Genomic DNA, 19,511 nt, shown 5'->3' on the forward strand with positions numbered 1-19,511 from the left:
CCCATTCCATGGCCCACGGACATCCCTGTGGCAACAGAGTTCCCGCACAGGACTCAGAGACCCAGGTGGAGGTTTCAGGCCCTTTTCCGAGACGTACTGCCCTCTCCTGCCTCTCAGCCTTCACATCGTCCTCCTCGTTTTAGTCACCTGGAACCCGGTTTTCTCTCTCGCAGAATTAAGAACTGTCTTCAGAAGGCAACACACAAAACCATTTTCAAACTGACTTTAATCTTTTTTTTTTTTTTTTTTTTTTTTTGCTGCCCAAATATTGTACATGCAGAAGCCATGTGAAGAATTTTCTCCTCAAGGGAATTGGCAAGAATGTTGGACGAAACAGCCGGCAGTCCTCCCAGCCGTCCACCTGCCACCTAGGAGCCACAGCAAGTTTGGGAAGATGCTGCACATAGAAAATGTATAGAGCGCAGATATAAAAGGCTAATTGCTTCTTATCTAAACAGTGTGCTTGTCAGTCCCTATCAGCTATCTCTTTCTTTGCAGGATGCATTTGGAAATTCTAAAAAAGGGGTTCCTGCCTCCTGTGAATTTACATTCTAAAGGAGTGGATGGAATAATCAGGCCAACTTTTCCTAAGGAAGCAGCCACTCTGCCTGCGGAGATGATGTCTGGTGAGAGATTCTGGAGAGAGGAACAGTTTTAAGAAGCAAAATACTTTGACAGGAAGTAAGTGCCCTCTCTCCTCCCATCAGAGACCATTGCCTTCAACGTCCTCAGGTGTTCAACTCTCCCACGGATGTCATTCTAGAAGCAGAAATGAGGACTGACCCGGTCTCATCTGCTGGTGGGGATACTGACCTACGCAGGGTGCAGCTGAGGTTGTGACATCACATCAGCACCGTGAAAATTGTCCATTGTAGACAACCCTTGATTATTTCTCATCATTATGCAAGAAGAAAAGAGGGAGAACAAACCACGAAGAGGGGGAAGCAGAGTCTGTTAGGATTCCCAGAGTTCTTGTCAGAAGCAGCATCTGGGCATGGACGGATGAGGACCTGCACCCAGTTGGGGCACGAGGGGCTGGAAGGTTCCGGCCCGTGGAACCAGGTGCACCAGGCTCAAAACCCTCCTCAGCTCCAGATCAGACTTTTAAAACCTGGAAGGAACCATGGAGCAACTAGCAAATGCTCTGATTTTGCGGATGAGGAAGCTGAGGCCCGGAAAAGAGAGGAGTCTTGCACAAGGTCACAGTTTTGGACAAAACTGTATATAACAGCCTTCCATTCCCTGTAACCAGCCGTCCAGGCCATCGACCCGTGGGGCGGATGCTCTGTTGCCCATGGATTCCCAGGGCCCATTTCTGTTAGCCAAACTCTCTGGGCCCCAGTCTCGCGGACCCTTCTTGACAACGGGGTGGACTCCTTGGGGTGGGGGTGGGGGGTGGGGACCAGGGCCCCGGGCCTTACTGGCTAAGTTTCCAACTAGAGCCCCGGAATGTTTTCCCAAAGCAGTAACGCACTTTTCAACAAGCATCGCCCCAAGCTAGTCTAGGCCCCTGACAGAATTCTCTTACTGGTGTGGTTCTCCTCACAGGCACAGCCACGCTGGGCCCACAAAAGCCCGAGCTCAGGGTTGGGGGAGGGGGGGAGAAGGAGTTGCTTTGCTACATGGAAAGATTAAGCCCTTTGTCAGAGAACAAGGTCCCACCATCAGGCACGCCAACACCTGCGGCCCAGTCGGTGCCCGAGGGGAGACCGAGTTGCTCTCTTTGGCATCACCGACATTGCTCTGAGATGCTCAGGCACTCTCAAAATAACCCTTTCCCAGCCAGACCAGGCCAGTCCAGCCGCCATCAGGCCTCGCCTGATTGGGCGGGACCCCCCTGCCTTCAGTCGCGAGTGTTTGGTTTTGCCCCGTCCTCTTCTGACCTGAGTGAAAAGCAGACTTGAGGGAGAAGGCAGGGGGGAGTCTACACGCCCATCGCTTCCCTCTTCGTTCAGTGAGAGAGAATCCGGTACAGGAAGCAGCATTTTAGAGAACCTCTTTGCGGGCCAGGATATTGGAGAAAACGGCGAGGAGAGGGAGATACAGGGAGGAGTCGGGCCGGGAGGCAGGCCTCTTCTTTTCCGGCTCCTTGCAGACGCCGCGGAAACGCTGCTGGACAACCTGGCCCGGAATGGTACACCATCTCCCGCGCCCAGGCGGGGGCACCTCGTCTACACCATCAAGCAAAGGCAGCCATTTCTTGCACAGAGTTTGCACAGTGCAGGAAGCAATCAGAGACACAGAAGAGCAGCCTTACTGAAGCTCTGCTGCTTTCTGGGCCGAGGAAGAGAGGGAATGGGAGGCAGCGGGAGCCCCGGAGTCCCAGGGTGGGGGAGGAGCTCAGCGTCTCCTGGGCAGCAGGGCGAGGAGCAAGAGCCCTGGTCGCGGGTCAGGACTCCTGGTAACGCAGTCTAAGATTGTGCTACATTTCATTTCCAAAGACGGACCCTTGGAGGTCTCTAGTGTCTTTAAGGGGTGGGGGAGGGACCTGCTCTCCTGGAGGCTGGCCCCGGCAGGCGTCATGCCCCTGGGAGAACCGGCGATCCCACCAGCGATGGGCTACACGGGTGCCCTCTCTCTGGAGCCCCGGGGCTCTGCCTCACCCCCCTGGAATGCTGGCATGCCCCAGAGGGCCTCCTTAGCCCACCGCTCCTTTCCTGGGAGAACTGGGAGGTGGAAGAGACCGCACGGGGAGTCGTTTTGGAGATGGTTCTTCCCTGAAGGATCAAATCCCCCTTGTCAAACCTAGACTTGGCTCCGTTTACTGGAGCCTGATTCATACCAAAGGCCCTCAGACCTTCCTGTAGGGAAGGAGTCTAAGAAGGAAGTAGGACACATGGAACAGAGCAGAAACGTGAAGACAGATGCTCTGAATCATCCGTCACGGTTCCTGCCCACAGCCCAGCAATGCCGCGGGGCCACCCCCATCTCTGCCACAGCCTCCACGAATCCTGCCTGAGCAGAGGAAGGGGAATGGCAGAGTCCCATCCTGTACTCAGCTCTGGGTTTCACCTGGGGTGAGGAGGCCTTCAGAGCCAGGAGGCTGTACCTGGCAGCGAGTCGGTCCCAGTTCAGGGAGAACTCTGGAGGAGATGGTTCCTTCCTTCCCCACCATCCTCTCCTCAAAGATGCTGCCCTCCCCAGGGAAGGACAGGAGTCTCACTAGTGCTCCCTCCCCTCCTGGGACAGGCTCGCTCCCAAACGGTTTCTCAGACAAACCCCTGGATCCAGGAGGGTGAGAAACAGACCCTCAAATCCAGCCATTCACCGTCACACACACATCAGTCTCGTGTGACCTCACATCATGGGGGGGGGGGGGGAGGGAATCCACTGGGGATTAGTAACTTATTTGGTGCCAAGGGCTAAAAAGAATAATTCCCTAAGGTCTACCCGGGGAGGATTGCTTCCCACTAGAGAGGTGGGAGAGTGAGTGGCCCAGCTCTTGGGCAGTTGTGGCAGCTAGGGACTGTAGGCAGGCTCAAGTCACCACACGTCAGGCCCCATCTCTGGCTAGAAGTTCCACGGTGCTAACCAACCCTCCCCCAGAGGTGAGGGCATCGTTGCCTGCAGCTACCCAGAGGCCACTGCTCTGCGGGCAGCCCTCCACCTTCTCTGTCTTCCTGGGCCCCTAGAGGAATGAAGGTGATACCCCTCAGTGATATCCCCCGTTCCCTGGGGATGATTGTGTGGTCTGGGTCTCACCACTCAGTGCTACATCAGCAAATGTCTACACTATCCTGTGGATCACTACGAATCCCACCATCCCAAAAGTGTAGAGTACGTTCACACCGTCCTGAGGGAGGCCGCTCTGAAGGTGAACACCTCACGGACAAAACAAAAAAATACCCTTTTGTGAGCGAGTTTCCTCCCTTTCCCTGCCCTAGGGTCAAAGAGTAGAGCCCTTCACCTTATTTTTAGAAACATGAGAAATGCATGCATTACCCAGTCCCGACAACAGGAGAGAATTTCTGCCTAAAGAGAAAACTCGACCCAGCTGCCTCCTCCCTCGCTCTACGCCCACAGCAGTCCTCATCTGTGATCAGACAAGGAGGGAGGCTCCGGCAGGAGCCAGGAGCCCATTCGGTTCATTTCTTACTGCCCGTACCCACTTTCTGTCTGTGGGCAGGGCCGATGGGGTTTTCCTGGGAGAGAGGTGACCGGGCTCTGGCTTTAACCTGATGTGGCTTCCTGCCAGGAAAGGAGGCCCTTTGGGCAGAGACGCTTCCACCTCCACCTGCCCTCAGAATCCGCCTCTCTGCCCATCCATCCAGCTTTGGTTACAAATGGAGCCCAAGCACTCAGGCCCAGAGACCCCTCCACTGCTCGGCGGGGTAGCTCCCCTCCACCTCCAGTAGGTGGGTCAGAGTCATCGCCACACGTGGGGCTGACGCCGGGGGAAGAGGCAGAGGGACAGTCTTCTCCACACCTTGACCCCTCCTGCCACCTCTTTGCTCCCCACCAGACGCGGACCCAAGGGCTCCTGTGTCCATCCCCTGGGCAACCTCTAGCCTTGTGCCCTAGACCCGAGGAGGAAGAGGACAGATTTGGGCATTTCCTAGCAGACATCTCACAGGGCCAGTCCAGGCCCTGGTCCCCACCCACAGGGCCCAGCTGTCAAATGAAGTCAGGGTTTTTGAGTGGCTTTGGGAAGCTCCAGACAAGGGTAGAAAGAAAGCAGAGGCAGGTGAGGCGCCTAGGGCCGGCCAGGCCACTCTCCAGAGGGCAGCTGCAGAGCGCAAGGAGGTGGGGAGGCAGAAAGGGGAAAGTATTGCTTGTACAGAGCTGGTGTCTATGGCAGTCTAGCTGAGTCCAGAGCCAGGCTGTCCATGGGGCCAGAAGGCTGGAGCCCAAGTGAGTCTGAGCTCCCACACAGGGACCCTGGTCTGGAAATGAGCAAACAAAGAGAGACCCAAATGATCAACCTCATGCAGCTAATCCCCAAAGGTCAGACGCGATTCTCAAGGGGCACAGGGCAGGTCAGCCCCAGCGCCCCCCATTCCAGTAAGCAGCCCCACCCTCAGCACCTCCTCCACAAGCCAGGCCCCCCCCCCCAGCATGAGCCCAGAGAGGGACAGGACCACCCCCAGGGCCTGGAGAGGATACAGGTGCCCCCAGGGACCATCTGCTGGGGCAGATAACATCCCCCTTCTGAGGCCAGCCTCCTGGATGTCAAGACCCTCCATGCCCACACCTCCTGGGATCCACTGGGAGAGCTCCTTTGGCATGTTGGAAGTGAGGAGGTTCGGAGGAAGACAGGAGGTGAAGAACATGCCTAAGGGAGGTGCCAGCACTTCCCTCTAAGGGGCCTGGCTAGCAACCCTGGGAACTAAGACTTCCTAGCATCTCACCCATAGGAAGGAGGCGGCTCCGGCCCGAGGGAGAAGATGGTCTCCAAGCCCTCAGCTCCCTGGGCATCCTCTGCTCCCCAGGCCCCTGGCCAGGGCACCAGATGAGCATGGCACATGCTGCAGATGCATTCAGTGGGAAGAGCTGCCAGAGCGCTCGGGTGGGGAGGAGGGCGTCGGGTCCCAGAGGGGCCTCGGGGTGGCCAGCTGCAGTGGGTGCTACATTCCTCAAAAGAGAGCAGTGGTGCTGGGAGAAGCAAAGGTGGAACAAAGGACAAGACAAAACTAAGCAGGGACCGCCAAGAGGCGGCCCGGGCGGGGACATGTGGGCTCGGCCCCGGGCACAGGGCCAGGCAGGACGGACTGGCAGCCACGGCCCCCATTTTTACCCCTGGACTCGGGGGGGGATTGGTGCCCACACAACACTCCTTTGGGTTTCTTTTCAACAAGACACAGAGGGATGTGGATTGTAGCCCATGTAGTCACCAAGACTGACCATACCCAGACAGATGAACAGATATAACGTGGTCACACACAGACACAGACACACACACACACACACACACACACACACGCACACACTACAGTCTCCACTGCCAGCTGGGACGGGCCCAGTAGCCAACAGGCATGCAGCAGGGCAAGGGGGCCAGAAAGACACAAAGACTATGTACAAGGGAGGGGAGGCCATCAGGCATCCCTTCCCACACTACATCCTGGCCTCTTCTGGAGGTCCTTAGGAGCACGAGGGGCTGGTGGCACTCTCCAGGGAGGACTGGGACAGGCGCCTGGTGAGGGATCCAAGTGAAGAGTCTGCCACTGAGGACGTAGGGAAGAGTTTGTACCAGCCGGCGACCGCGGCGCTCAGGTCCAGCTCGTCCAGCATGATCTGGGCCATGCCCATGAAGCATTTGTGGTCCATGCGGCCGTAGTCTCCCCAGACGATCACCTGCCGGAGGGGTTGGGAGTGGCTGGTGAGACAGAGGCACTGAGCCAACTCCCTGACTCCAGGGCTCAGTAGTAGGCCCAGGAACCTGCAAGTTTCACCAGAGCACAGATGAGACAGAGAGAGCTGGAACGAAGACTGATCTGGGGCAACAGCTTACTGAGCACTTAAGATGTGCCACAGGCTCGATCCTACAGACTTATATCTATTATCTCAATTGTTACCACCATCTAGGTAAAGGTGTTGTGTATCGTTATTTTGACAAAGAGGACACTGGAGCTCAGAGAGGTTGATTAACTAACCCAGAGATATACCGTAATTGGTGGCAGAGCTGGGATGAGAACCTGGGTCTGCCTTCCAGAGCCTCCCAGCATCCCAGATGACAGCCTTCCCCATTAAGGAGCAGACTGAGAGTCCAGGACCTGAGTCATAGCTCCCAGTCTGCCCCTGGCTCATGGTGGAGCTTGGGGAGACCTCTGGCCCTCGCAGGACCTCAGTGTCCCCGTCCATAAAACTGGAAGAGGGGACTAGATGAGCTCAGTGATTTTCACACTTGTGTTTTTATCGGTGGATCCTTTTTTCAAAGCGGAATCCCAATATATGCGTGCGTGTGTGTATGGAAACAGACACCCAAGATCACCCCTTCCCCCACAGAACCCTGGAGTTCTATAGCCCTTGCCATTTGCAACTCTGAGGGCTGTTGCCATGCAACCGCCTCAGCCCAGAGGAAGAGCCCTAGATGAGCAGTCGCACAGCCCAGACAGTCCCTGGCTCAGGCCTCCCCTCCGCCGCCCACGTGGCCTCCGGCAAGGCCAACAGTCACAGCCACCACCGCCAATACCTAGCGAGTAGCTGTCCGTGCGCCAGGCGCTATGTGAGGCTCTTCACATGCACCTCTCGTTTACTCTTCACAACATACCACCCGCAGACCGTGATGGAGCTGGAACTTGAACCCAGGACTGAACCCAGAGTCCAGCCCCACTGTGAACTATCCCCACTTAGCCTCTCGCGCACCTCAGGTGCCTCATCAGGCGGCTGGGGGTGATGATCCCTCCCTCCCAGTGCTGTTGCGGAGGGCACCGCACTCTCAGGCAGTTGGGGCGAGGTCACCTCGGCCCCGGGGTCACCCCGGCTGTGCAAGTTACCAGCTGAAACCTCACACGAGTCACTTCCCCTTTCTGAGACTGCAAGATGGGATCATCATACCTACTTCCCAGGACCATCTCGAGCACAAAAGGAGGTCAGGACTGGAAAGCACTTAACACAGAGCCTGGCATGGAGCTGATGAGCAACAGACATTAGCGCCGGCTGGAAAGAGAAGGCGGCGGTCACACCCTGCTTCTACCTACCAGCAGGGCAACCTGGGGGACAGTGGAGCTGTCCCCCTGAACTCTGGTTTCCTAATGAATCAACCAGGGGCAATAACACCTCCCTGGGCTGTGAAAACAAACGTGTAAAGCGCATCAATGCACCTGGTACGGTGCCCAGCACGGGACACATCCTACGTGGAAGAGATCTGAAATGACAACCTGCGGTTTTTGAGGATTGCCCCATCACACTCACCTGCAGCACCTTGCCCTGGGGCCCCTCGTCAAAGAGCAGAGCCTGCTGGTACAGGGGGTCACAGGTCTTCTTGGCGACCTTTGTCTTCTTTTTGGCCAAGCAGGCCCCATTCTCAAGCAGGTAAACCTTGATATAGGTGGCTGCGGGACGGGAGAGAGCATGATGGGAAGGGTCCAGGAGAGAATGCTATGCCCTGCCCCACCCCCTGACATCCAGCTGGCCCTGGAGGTGAGCGAGGTAAGTGGGACGAGCTGACCAGTGGAAAAGATGGACTCAAACACTGACTCGTCCATCCTCCCCTCCCCCCAACCCTGTCCACTGGCCTTCCAGGCAAGCCAAGTCGAGAACACGGCTCTAGGCCAAGGGGCAGCTGAGGATGTGCTAGACCCGGAGCTCAGTTGCATACCCCGCCCTGGCAGGACCCCAGATGGAAAACCCCTCTCCCTGCTGCTCTGCCTTACCTGGGAGGGATTTGGAGCCTGGTTTGGGGGTCAGGCCCCGGGCCTCAATCACTTCCACCTCCAGCTGGCCACTCCGGTCCATGATGGCAACGTGCACGTCCCCTGCAAGGGAGAAGAGGGACAGTCCAGGCAGAGGCAGGTGCAGGGGCAGGCCGGCCAGCTGCTGTAGAGGACGCCATCTGCAGAGGACGCTACAGCACTGGAAAGGGCACAATATGCAAAAAATTGCATGTGCCAGGATTGCTCTCGGGAGGCCACTTGAGAGCAGGCTGTGAAATACTTTGATAGGTCCCCTGAGGAGAGGCAGGGGCATGGCCCTCGGTGGGGGCCATGCTTGAGTAACAACAAATGGCTGCCAAATTCCCAGGCGAGGCTGGTTTCCTGGGGGGCTTCTGTCTCACCGAACAGGACAGCAGGTTTGGAGACAGAACTTCCGGCGTCAGGAAGAAAGCGAGGGAGGCTGTGGGTTTAGCGGCTCTTATTCACCTTCTACACAGCAGCCCTCCACCACGCCCCAAAATACATTTTGTCAAACAAATATAGACAAAATATCAGTTTGAAGAGACGCAGAGATAGGAGCTTGTGTGGGACAGGAGGCCCCTGCCTGGGAACGAGGGGCCTGTTCGTACCCTTGCCAAAGGAGGGAGGAAAGGCCGGCTTTCCTGGGAGCAGAGAGCTCAGAATTCCTCACTATGCTCCCACAAACGATTATCTCGCTGAGGCAAGTTCTGTGTGAAGTCATGTCAGTTATTTCTAGAACTCTTCGCTTTGTTCGACACCAGTTAGCAGAATTTGAAATTATGCATTAGTCACTTGGAGCATCCTTCAAAGGAGTGCAGAATCATAAGCCTGATGCGGAAAGATTAAAATGGGCCAGACTTTGGGTTCAGCCACCCGTTTTAGATACACTGAGCTATCGTGCAATTGTTTGTATTTGCATACTTGGGAAGATGGGGATTTATTACTTTCAGGAAACCTCCTGGAAGTCATCGCCCTCCCTCTAGCTATTTCTGACCTCCCCATGGGGGAGTGGGAAGGGGGAGGTCTCACTTTAACATCCCTAACAAGATGAGCAAATACAAGCCTGTCCTTTCCACTTCTAGACACCAGGCGGCGCCACACACAAATGTTCTAGGCTGTGGTGGTGCAAAAGCCTTGTGGAGATGGCTGGCTCCTCTCACTGCCTCCCAGCCCCTGGCTGGGCCTAGGGCTGGGAAAAGCAGATTCCCCAGGCCCGTAAGAGCCTGTAAGCAAGGGCTGGGAATTAGCCAAATCCTACCCAAGAGCCAGAGGAGAGCTGAGGGGTCCCCGTGGACCACCGCCCCCCCCCCCCCCTTCCAGCAGACAAAGCCTCCTGTGTAAGCACATTAGAGCAAGACAGGGCAGTATGGTGGGATAGAAACCCAGCTCCACAGCTTGGCTTACGGCAGAGCACTGTCTGAGCCCAGCTCTCTCATGGGTTGTGACGTCAGCACTTTGAACCTCAACACTTTGAACCTGTGAGGTCAACATCTGAACACTGTTCAAATGAAGACTGAGTCCAGATGTCTGGGTCAGACTCCTAGGTAGGACTGGTGGGGAAGCTAGTTCCTGGGAGGAGATGCTTAAAGCCAACACAGTATCTAAGAGAGGGAAAGAGGGAGGGAGGGGACCAGAAGTGCAGCTAAAAGGACCAAGTGTAGATTCCGGGAAATAGGTCCTAGCTGCAAGGAAGGGAGATGAAAAAATTACTTAAAAGGCTTTTAGGTGCCAGGCACTATTAAGTAACAAGTCAAAGAAGACACACTTTCTAAGGAGTTAATGAAATAACTTCACTCAAAGCAGCGAATAGGAACTCAGTGAATTGTTGTTAGATTGCAGTACTAAGGCATTATTATTCCCATTTTACAGATGAGGACATTGAGGCCCAAAGAAGGGAAGTGACATGGCCAAGGTTACACAGAGCATCAGTGGTAGAATGGACTTGGTGAACATCAATGCTGTGATGATTTTTGTTCACCGTTTTCCGCCCAGCACTCAGCACCGCCAGGCGGGTAGCAGGTGGTGGGAGAGTGGAGGGGGGGTGGTGGTGCATGGTGGTGAGGGCAGGGGTGTGTTATAAAGCTGCTGCAGGGTAGCCAGCAGAGCAAGGCTGGCTCCCCTTGTCCTCTCTGATGAGAGACAGACTGAGGAGTGCCGGGCTCCTTCTTGGGGTACAAAAGCCAGAGTGAGGGCTCCTCTCTGCAGCTCACACTGTATCACACAGGGCCCCCACCGAGCTCGCCCCTTCCGCCCTACTCGCTCTGCCCTCAAGGAGACTCACCCATTGGTGGTGTCGCCAATGTCTGTCGCCCCACAATCTGGGCTGGTCCCAGCCCATCCAGGAAATCACTAAACTGGCTTTCAGCCCCGAGCCGGGTGGTGGGGAAAATGAACCTGGAGGAAGAGGCAGAGGGGTATGAGGTGGTCTAGATAGTGAGATGCAGTGGCTCTGCCCCAAGGACACTGGGCCATGCCCCTCTGTGCCTCAATTCCCCACCCCCTACACAGTACGAGAACGCTACTTTAGCTGGGAACAAACAGAACTGCTCATCTCTGCACACCGAAGAAAAATACTTTGATGTCTCTTGAGAAATAGTAAAGATAATAATGTTATTCAATCCTCAAGCACCAGGATTTCTAAGATAACCCTTAGAAGGCGGGGCTTGCTGGGCACCTGTGTCCTCCCCAGCGGGGTATGGATGCCAAGAACCAGAAACATAGGCCAGGAATTTCAATGCCTGGGGCAAGTTCCGAGAACTGCGGTTTAGTTGACCATATGTTTGAAATCCAAGTCAATAATCTGAGGTGGTGCCCCAAACAGCAGCCGAGACCAAAATAACACAATTACAGGGTTGAGATAAAAGGCGAGTGATGGTGGGTGGTCCCTGGTTGTGGGGGCCTGGAAATAGTAACAAGCAAACTGACAGTGATTGAAAGTTGGCCAGAAGCCAGCAGCACACTGAATGCTCAGCATACATTATATCATTTCATCCTTATAGGCATTTCCGCGCTCCAGGGGCTATTATTCAGTTTTACAGATGAGAAAACAGAGGCTCCAAGAGGTGAGAGACTTGCCTTGGCTTCAAAACAGAGAGGATGCCCAACTCATAGGGTCATGGCGGGGGGGAGGGGGAAGATCAGGGCAGGTGATGCATGAAAGCCCCCAGACAAACAGGAAACAAAAAAATGGTAGTTATTACGTTGCTGCCGTTAACATCAAGGGGAAGTGCTACTTGGTTCATGTCCTCAAGCCTAGATGCTCTGGAGGTGGCCAGCAGAGAAAGGCCAGATACTAGAGGGCTGACCCGGGTCTTCTCAGGACCTACGAAGGACCGAAGTTCTAAGACCTCCTAGCATAGCCTCGGTTCCTGGCCTGAGAGATCAGGTTGTCCCAGAATGACTCCCTGTTGGAGAGTGTGGCCTTGAGTTCCCCTTGGCCAGTGACAGGCAGGGAGAAAGACACAGGACATACCCTTGTTGAAGAAGGCCTGGATCTCCCCAACTAGGAAGTTGGCTGGGCTCTACTTCCTGGGAAGGGGCTTCGAGGCCCACCCGCTCTTACTGGCCAGCAGCAATAGCCTCATACTGAATTCTGTCTGAGAAGGTTACATACATAAAGTAACAGACTCTCAAGGTCACAGAATCAGAGAGAGCGTAGAGGTTGTGAAAAAAAGGTTATAGAGTCCAGTGGCCTTAATTCAAATCCTGACTCCACCACCACCGAATGGCTGTGACCTGGGGTAAAGGACCTCACCCTCTTCCCATGCCTCAGTCTCTCCACCTGTAAAATGGAGTTATAATGGTACCGACATCCCCCAGTGTTGTTGTTGTGTTAAATGATACTATTTTTGCTCTGATAGTAGCTGGCAGATCCCAGAGTAAAAGGCACTCACCTGATGCCCTGCATACAGTAAGATGCAATAAATGTCACTGGCCATTTGCATTCATGGAAGTGGGCACAGTAGTGACATATGAGGTCACAGAATCCTAAATAATAGAGCCACAGGGTCCTAAAGTCAATGGGCCTTGATGAAGCCAAACCAAAAAATCTTAGTCATATAACCAGTTGCATAGATTTAGGAGAGACCAAGGGAATATCTAACCCAGTGACTTTCAAATTTTTCACTGTAACCCCCCCCTTCCCCCCCTCCCCCCAGGCAACAGAAGAAATATATTTAACACCACGGACCTCTGTGTATCCATATATTAAAAAAACAAAAATTCCCAAGGTAATTCATCCTCACTCCACAGGATATGTTTGAATTTTCCATTTCTTCTTCTAATGTTGGTTTTGACCCACTAAACTGATTTTACTTCCTGCCTGAGTCACCACCCACAGTTTGAAAAACACTGATCTAGTCCAACCTCCTCCTCGAAGCCCCAGGCAAGACCACTTGCGAGAACTCCATTCATCTGAGCCATAACAATGGTTTCAGAGAAGAATTTTAGGATCACATTTTCCTTTCGAGCCCTCTCCTCTGGAGCAAGGCAGCATGTAGGTGCTGGGGGGGGGGGGGGGGTAGGGGGTGGAGATGAGACATACAGATGGGATACACTGCCCTGGGGCTGCTGGGGGGTATTTGGAGGGGAAAAAGCAGCCTGGAGCAGAGGAAGACTGGGCCCAGGCGGCGGACGTCCAGGGGGGGCAGGGACGCAGAAGAACCCGGACATCCGGACTGGAAACCCCCGCAGGAAGATTTCCCAGCCCTGCCCTTGGAGGGTGCAGGAGGGTGGGGCGGGGACCACAGTGGGCATGGGCTGCACGCACGTGCCCTCGGAGCTGTTGCTGTTGGTGCTCCCATCGGTAGACTCCCGGCTGCCCTGGCGTGTGACCCGACTCCGCATTTCCACGGCGATGCCTGTCTCTGTGCTCCGCCGGATGTTGCTGCGCAGCTTCTTGGTGGCCCCTTCTGTGACCCCCCCCCGAAAGCACAGAAAGGGAACAAGGTCAGATCGCAGAAGAGGCTTCGGAGAGCGTGCTGCCAAAGCCACCTCCCGGGAAGGGGCAGGATGGGCAGGACTCGAACTGGAGGCAGGGGCACAGGTGAGCTGGGGCTGCAGGGTGGGGGGATCACCAGGTGGGGACCAGCCCTGCAGCCCTCACTCAGCCTCATCCCTGCCAGGCTCCCTGATGGCCACCTTCCCAACGCAATTCCAGCCTTTGCCCCAAATGGTTTCCTTTCTCTTCTGGAAAGTTTGCTTTCTCTGGCATTCCCAGATTTGCTTTCCCCCTTACCCTCATGAACCCTATCACACCCCGACCTCGCAATCCACCTCTGACTCTGATTCCTTCACAGAACCAATAAAAAACCCCATGTGAAGTTTAGCCACTCTCACATTAATCCACATTCTCAATGTGGGCCTGAATGTGGAAAGGGATGTGTGTGGCGGGCTGGAGGGGCCGTTAGGGAAGCAAGACTGAGAAGGACCACTAGGTTGGCCTGAATTGACCTTGGCTCTGAAAGAGAGGTCTGCAGAAGAACTCCAGAAGCCATGAGGTGAGAGCTTACTCGGTGTCTCTGTACCTCTTGTTTGGAAGGCCCTCTACCCTCACCCCAGCCCCCCTCTTGAGCCTTGCAGGGAACACGGGGCACTTTGCCTCTCCTAGCAGCGCACCATCCTGCCTGGGTTTCCATGGCAACCTCCTCAGCATTGCAGTGAGGTCCCACTAGACACCCTCTCCTCCTGGGGGGTGGGGGGAGCAGAAGACGAGTGGAAGGTTTGCAGGGCTTTCCCCTGCTGGCGCTTTGCTGCCTACGGAGCTTCATAGGGAGGAAGAGGCACTCAGATAAGGACTATACCAAAGGAGCCATTTGCTGTCACTGGTTAGAGGCCTGGGCAAATGACGAGTGGAGATGCTGACAGGGATGGGGAGGCTGGGAGTGGGGCCGGCAACACAGCCTCCAAAAGCAGTGGGGAGGGGGGAGTTGGCTATGCTGGCAACCTCCTCTCTTGGTCACACCCGATGGTAAGTTGGGGAGGGGATGTTCAAAACACCAGCCTGCGCAAAGGGGAACTTTATTCCTCCTGCTTCGTCCTACTTACCTTTCAGGAAGTCCCACTGGGAGAGGGATGGCTGAGAGGGCCGGCATCACTAGCAGATGGGATGGGGGTCCTGGGAGTGGGGATGGGCTGGTGGTGAGGAGGAATGTCTTCTCTGAAACCACCCCAGCTTCTGGGATATTGGAATAGCTACTAACCATGAGTCAGTGAGACCGCTGATATGACTGTTTTCTGGCCTGTTTCTCTCCCCCCCCCCACCTTTCTCTCTCTCTCTCTCTCTCACACACACACACACACAGTCACTTTAGCTCATGTGTATTTCTTTCACATTGACATAAGCAGATATACATGAGTGCTAATGATCACCTATATGAGTACAGTGATCTCACACACCAGGTCACGTATGTTCATATAATGGGCACACAGTCACAAATGGTCCTACCAGGTCTTAGTCATACATACACATGACATACTCTGCCACGGACATGTGACCTTCATGCCCTAACACTTGGAGTTGAACCCATCCACTCGATCACACATGTAGATACAAACTCATAAATGGTGCGTGACCCACCACACACACAGGGCAATGACAGTGGGTTTAGGGGACTCATGGTGTCCCTGGCTCTTAACTGCCACACCCCCTCTAACCCAGTTAGGAGACAGAGGGTCTGTGGGAGCTGCACTTTACCCTCCCTTCTCATATCCCCCCCCCCAACAATACACACCCTAAGCTGAAGCCAGAGCCTCACCACCCCATGGCCCCAATCCCCCCTCTTCTACAACTTGAGAAGCTTTGACCCAGTTGGGAGAAAATTTACCTTCTTTGACCTACCCAACCCACTATGAGCCCCTGGGAAGGGTGTCACAGAATCCTGAAGTGTTGGAGACACCTCGCTGACCTCCCACTGCCACAGATGGGGAGCCCAAGGTCCACATGCTCATAGGGCTGGGGCCAGACCCCAGGCCCACACTCTCCCAGTCTACTGATAGCCAACTTTTCACCCCCTCCATCAACTCCACATCGATTTGAGAGGTGATTCAGCAGAGATTAGGTTCTGTGTCTTTTGAGTGGGGAGAAAGTTCTTGCAACATCAGAGAAAATTCCTCTACTGGTTGGATACTTGTCCAGTCTGAATTCTGTCCATCTGGGGAATAACTTTATGTAGCCTCTCTCTCTCTCTAGAGAACTGGGTTCCTTGCAATAGTTCTGTGGTTCCTGGAAATTGAAAGACTGAAGGAACCATCCCATCTGTCCCACCACATAGAAGGGAGAGGCAGTCGGAGCGCTCAGCACCACTCACAGGGCATCTCCTGGAAGGGTCCTGAGTCCTCTCCCCACCTTGACCCAGAGCCCAGAGCTGAGGTGGGAAGAGCTGCTGTCCCTGGTACTGAAAAGAGGAGCTCCATTTGGGCAAGGGCTGGAATAGCCCGGGGTGGGCCATGAGTAGACCCAGCCTAAGGCCAGACCAGAACCCACCTATGTCCTAGGACCCTAAAACTCTGACCCTACCTTCATCATTGCTCCCACAACTTAGAGAATGTTAGATGTAGCCGGAAGCTGGGAGACCATCTCTATAGTTCCATTTTATAGAAGAGGAAATAGAGACCCAGTGGAAATGTGACTTTCCCAAGGACCCACGGGAAGTTACAGAGCCAGAATGAAACTCTGAAGTTTCAGGGTGAGTTTCTTCAAGGCCACTTTAGGAAAATGTGAGGAAAAAACTGGAAGGGGCAGGCCGGAGGCAGGAGAATTAGAGAGGAGGCTGGGGCAATAGTCCAGGCTAGATATCATGGGTCCTGAACTAGGACAGAGGAGGAGATGGGTGGGGCTGGAGCCAATGCAGAGTATGGACAGATCAGGAGGAAGGAAGCTGCTGGGAAGGGCAGACCTAGAGCTCAGAAGCTGGGGTCCAAGAGAGGAGTTCTCCCCACTTCACACAGCCCAGCCCTTCAGGGAACTGAGCCATCCCATCTGGGGGCAGCAGGGGCACCCTGCTAGGATCTTTTTCCAGAACTGAGTTTCCAGAGCCAGTGCGAGGTAGCCCATACATCCCCCTGGGGCCAGACTCTCCTACCCAGAAGGGGGCTCCAAGTTGGGACACTGGCAACCTCAAGACTGGGGAGAAAAAAAATAGAAAGAAAGAATTACAGATGGGAGAGGAGTATGCTACTGGTGAGAGGCAGAGTTGTGGGGGCTAGAGAACTCACTTCTTGTTGGGTCCTACTGTGTGGCCATGGGCAATAATAATACCAACAATTTACCAAGTATCTATTATGTGCTGGCATGAGGCTGAGTGGCTTTGCATATCCTGTCTCATGTAATTCCCTGGAAAGTCTGCAAGACAGGTATCATTGTCCTTATTCCACAATCAAGGAAGCAAGCTCGGAGAAGTGAAGTAACTTGCCTGAGTCACCCAACTAGTAAATGACAGGGTGTGGCTGTGAAGGCCAACTTGAAGTTGTTCTCCAGGAAAGTGCCTTCTCCTCTCCAGGCTCATCGATAAAATGAGTGTAGGGGACTAGATGATCCCAAGGGGCCCTCCCTGCTCTCCCATTCGGAGATTGGATGATTCACAGAGAATTTTGGTTAAAAGGGCATCTGGGCAATTCTCCTGGCTCAGGCCCCAGGCCTTCAGCTGTACCCCTGCGTACCATGGAGACAAGTGATCCAGAAGCCTCACCGTCATTCATCTCCCCTCGAGGCTTGAGATCTTCTTGGTGTTTACTCCAGTCCCTGCCTGTTGACTGTGGAGTCTGGGTAGGTGGACAGCCCCAGGCAGATCACCAGAATGTCTCCCAGTGACTCAGGCCCCAGCCCTGACCTTGGAAAACCATCTGTTCAAATCACTTCGGGCATGAAGAAGCCTTTGGGTCTGAAGCTGAATCAGCCAGATTCCTAAAGCCAGACTCCTGGAGCCCAATACCTCCTCAACCTCCTAATCTTAATCCCCCAACCTTAATCCCACCCCTTGGTTCTGTGCCAGCCGAACTCCTGGATTCCCATCCCCCTGATTCCCTAGCACCAGGCCCACACTGCAAACACAAAGGCCATGCCTCCTGGGCCACTGATAACCTGAAGCCCCCTCCCCATCTAACATTTCTCTGAGCTAAAAAACACACTGCAGCTTGATTGCTGGAAAAGACCATCCCACGTGCTCCTGTGAAGGGCTTTGTAAAAATCTATTTTAAGGCCTGGAAAAGTCTCCCACCCTCAACTGGGAGTCTTGATGAGCATTCTCTCTGGATCCTCCGGCGCCCCCGCCCCCTCACCACCCCCATCCAGCTGCCTATTTGAAGGTTTCCTGGGGAAGTTGTTACTCTGAACAAAATAAGCAGGAAGAGATTTTAAAACAAAACCAGCTGGTGTCTGGGCTGATGCCACAAAGTGAGGAGGTCTTGGGAGGGGAGGGCTGGCTCCTCCTCCGTGATGTGGGGTCCAGGTTGACTGTGTGTGACAAAGTGGGTCACCCCCCAGTCCGAGCATCACTAGGACTCCAAAACTAGGTGGCTGAGAAAATACGTTTTTCAGGATGTAGCTGTTAAGGCGTGTGTGAACGTGGCTTTGGGAGGTATATGCGTGTACGTATACGTGTGCGACATGTTTCTGTGACCATGGGCTGTTGTGTGTGTGCGTATGCGACTGTGCTTCAGTGATCTGGGTCTGTACATTACTACTCAGAGGAGCGTGCTTGTGCGATTTGCATGACTGGCTTCATTGTGACCATGCACAAGCATGAATGACTGCAGTATGATTTCCCGGCAGTAGGGGTGAGTCACCTGAGCAAATGAGCACACACCGTATGACGATACAAGGTGTGTGTGTCTCTCTTGTGACTTGGTCATGTGTGGCTGCATTCCTGCGGCTATTTGTACTTGGGAAATTCAGAGAATGCAGGTGAGACTGTATCCTGTGGATGCGTGTCTGTGGAGCCGTGCCACTTAGCACAGTGCCAGGAATACGGTGGCTGTTGAATGCGTAAGGGTGAGCACGGAGGCAGCACAGCGTAAAGTTCAGGAGCATGAACCCCGCAGCCCAGCTGCTTTGAATTCAGGCTCCAGCGACCCGCTTGCTATGTAGTTGGGGGCATCTTACTTCCCTTCTCTTGCTTGAGGATCTGCCTCATGGAGTTTATGGGGATCCAATGAGTCAGGACATGTACTGGACCCAGAGTAGCAGCTGGTATATGGTAAGTGCTATATAAGTATCTGTAGGCATGAGGACGCCCCCTGGGTGCCCTGTCATTGCAAGGTACCCCACCCCACCCCCTCCGTGTCCCACGTCCCCTCACCAGACTGGGGGAGCTGGAGTGTGCTCTTGCTCCACTGAGTCAGGCCCACGATGGCCACCATCTTGGCCCCAAGGCTGCTGCGCCGCTTCTTGGCCGTGGTGGTCCCGGTCCCACCCCCAGCCTGCTGGGAGCCACAGATTTCACCGCTGATGCTGGAGCTCCGAACCACATTCCTGGAGGCCGCGGCCGAGGCCGGACCAGGCTCCCCGTTAAACATGGTCCGAGGGGCGGCAAGGCCTCAGGCAATCCTGTGGGGGGAGGGCAGGAAACAAAGGTGTGCCACATCAAGCCCTGGGGCCACTCTACAGCAGCCCACCACTTCCTAGCTGTGTGACCTTGGGCAAGTCACTCGGCCTCTCTGAGGCTGTGAGGATTAAACGAATCAATAAACGTAAAGAGTGTGCACAGGGTCTGGCTCAATAATGGAACTATTCTTATTAGCACATGGCTATCCTGGCAAGTGACCTGGTTTGGCCAGGTCAAGGCAGAGGCTGTGGAGTCGTACGGCCCACTCTTGAATTCCAAAGGCCTCTACACACTGGCTGTGTGATCTTGTGACCAAGCACCTCGCGGCTTCAGTGAACACCTCAGCAAAACGAGAAATAAAAGCACTCACCTCACAAGACTGTCGAAAGGATTAAATTAGAGCATGTGAAGGCGCCAAAACAGTGCCAGGCATGGAGTAAATAGTAAGTGTGATTATTGTCATGGCCAATAATAAGAACAGAGACAGCAAGACTGGCCCCAGCCTGTGGGGTCGGGGTGGGGGTGGCGGCTCCGGAAGGGGCCCTCCTGCTGGAAGGGATAGCACAGAAAAGTAGAAAGAAGCAGGCACAGGTCGCCCTTAAGCACACCACGGAGTGGCGGCCCCTGGAGGCGTTTT

At 54.6% G+C, this 19,511-nt stretch overlaps 1 protein-coding gene across 4 annotated transcripts in view; it reads right to left on the bottom strand.

Annotated features, from left to right (window-relative positions):
• Window positions 1-208: 208 nt before the first annotated feature.
• RIMS3 (regulating synaptic membrane exocytosis 3) overlaps window positions 209-19,511 on the bottom strand; it is a 49,680-nt gene continuing 30,377 nt past the window's right edge. For 3 of the 4 annotated variants that reach the window (XM_045476833.1, XM_045476834.1, XM_045476832.1), the window contains 6 exons: window positions 18,629-18,876; window positions 13,102-13,243; window positions 10,615-10,727; window positions 8,313-8,414; window positions 7,852-7,991; window positions 209-6,291 (listed from right to left, as the gene is read on the bottom strand). In XM_045476833.1, the coding sequence (XP_045332789.1) occupies window positions 6,079-6,291; window positions 7,852-7,991; window positions 8,313-8,414; window positions 10,615-10,727; window positions 13,102-13,243; window positions 18,629-18,845 (927 nt within the window). In that variant the 5' untranslated portion in view covers window positions 18,846-18,876 and the 3' untranslated portion in view covers window positions 209-6,078. Of the gene's footprint in view, window positions 6,292-7,494; window positions 7,597-7,851; window positions 7,992-8,312; window positions 8,415-10,614; window positions 10,728-13,101; window positions 13,244-18,628; window positions 18,877-19,511 lie in introns of all 4 variants that reach the window. The other variant, XM_045476835.1, reaches the window with a different exon arrangement.

The sequence above is a fragment of the Leopardus geoffroyi genome, chromosome C1 (assembly GCF_018350155.1).
Source record: "Leopardus geoffroyi isolate Oge1 chromosome C1, O.geoffroyi_Oge1_pat1.0, whole genome shotgun sequence".
NCBI classification, from domain to species: Eukaryota; Metazoa; Chordata; class Mammalia; order Carnivora; family Felidae; genus Leopardus; species Leopardus geoffroyi.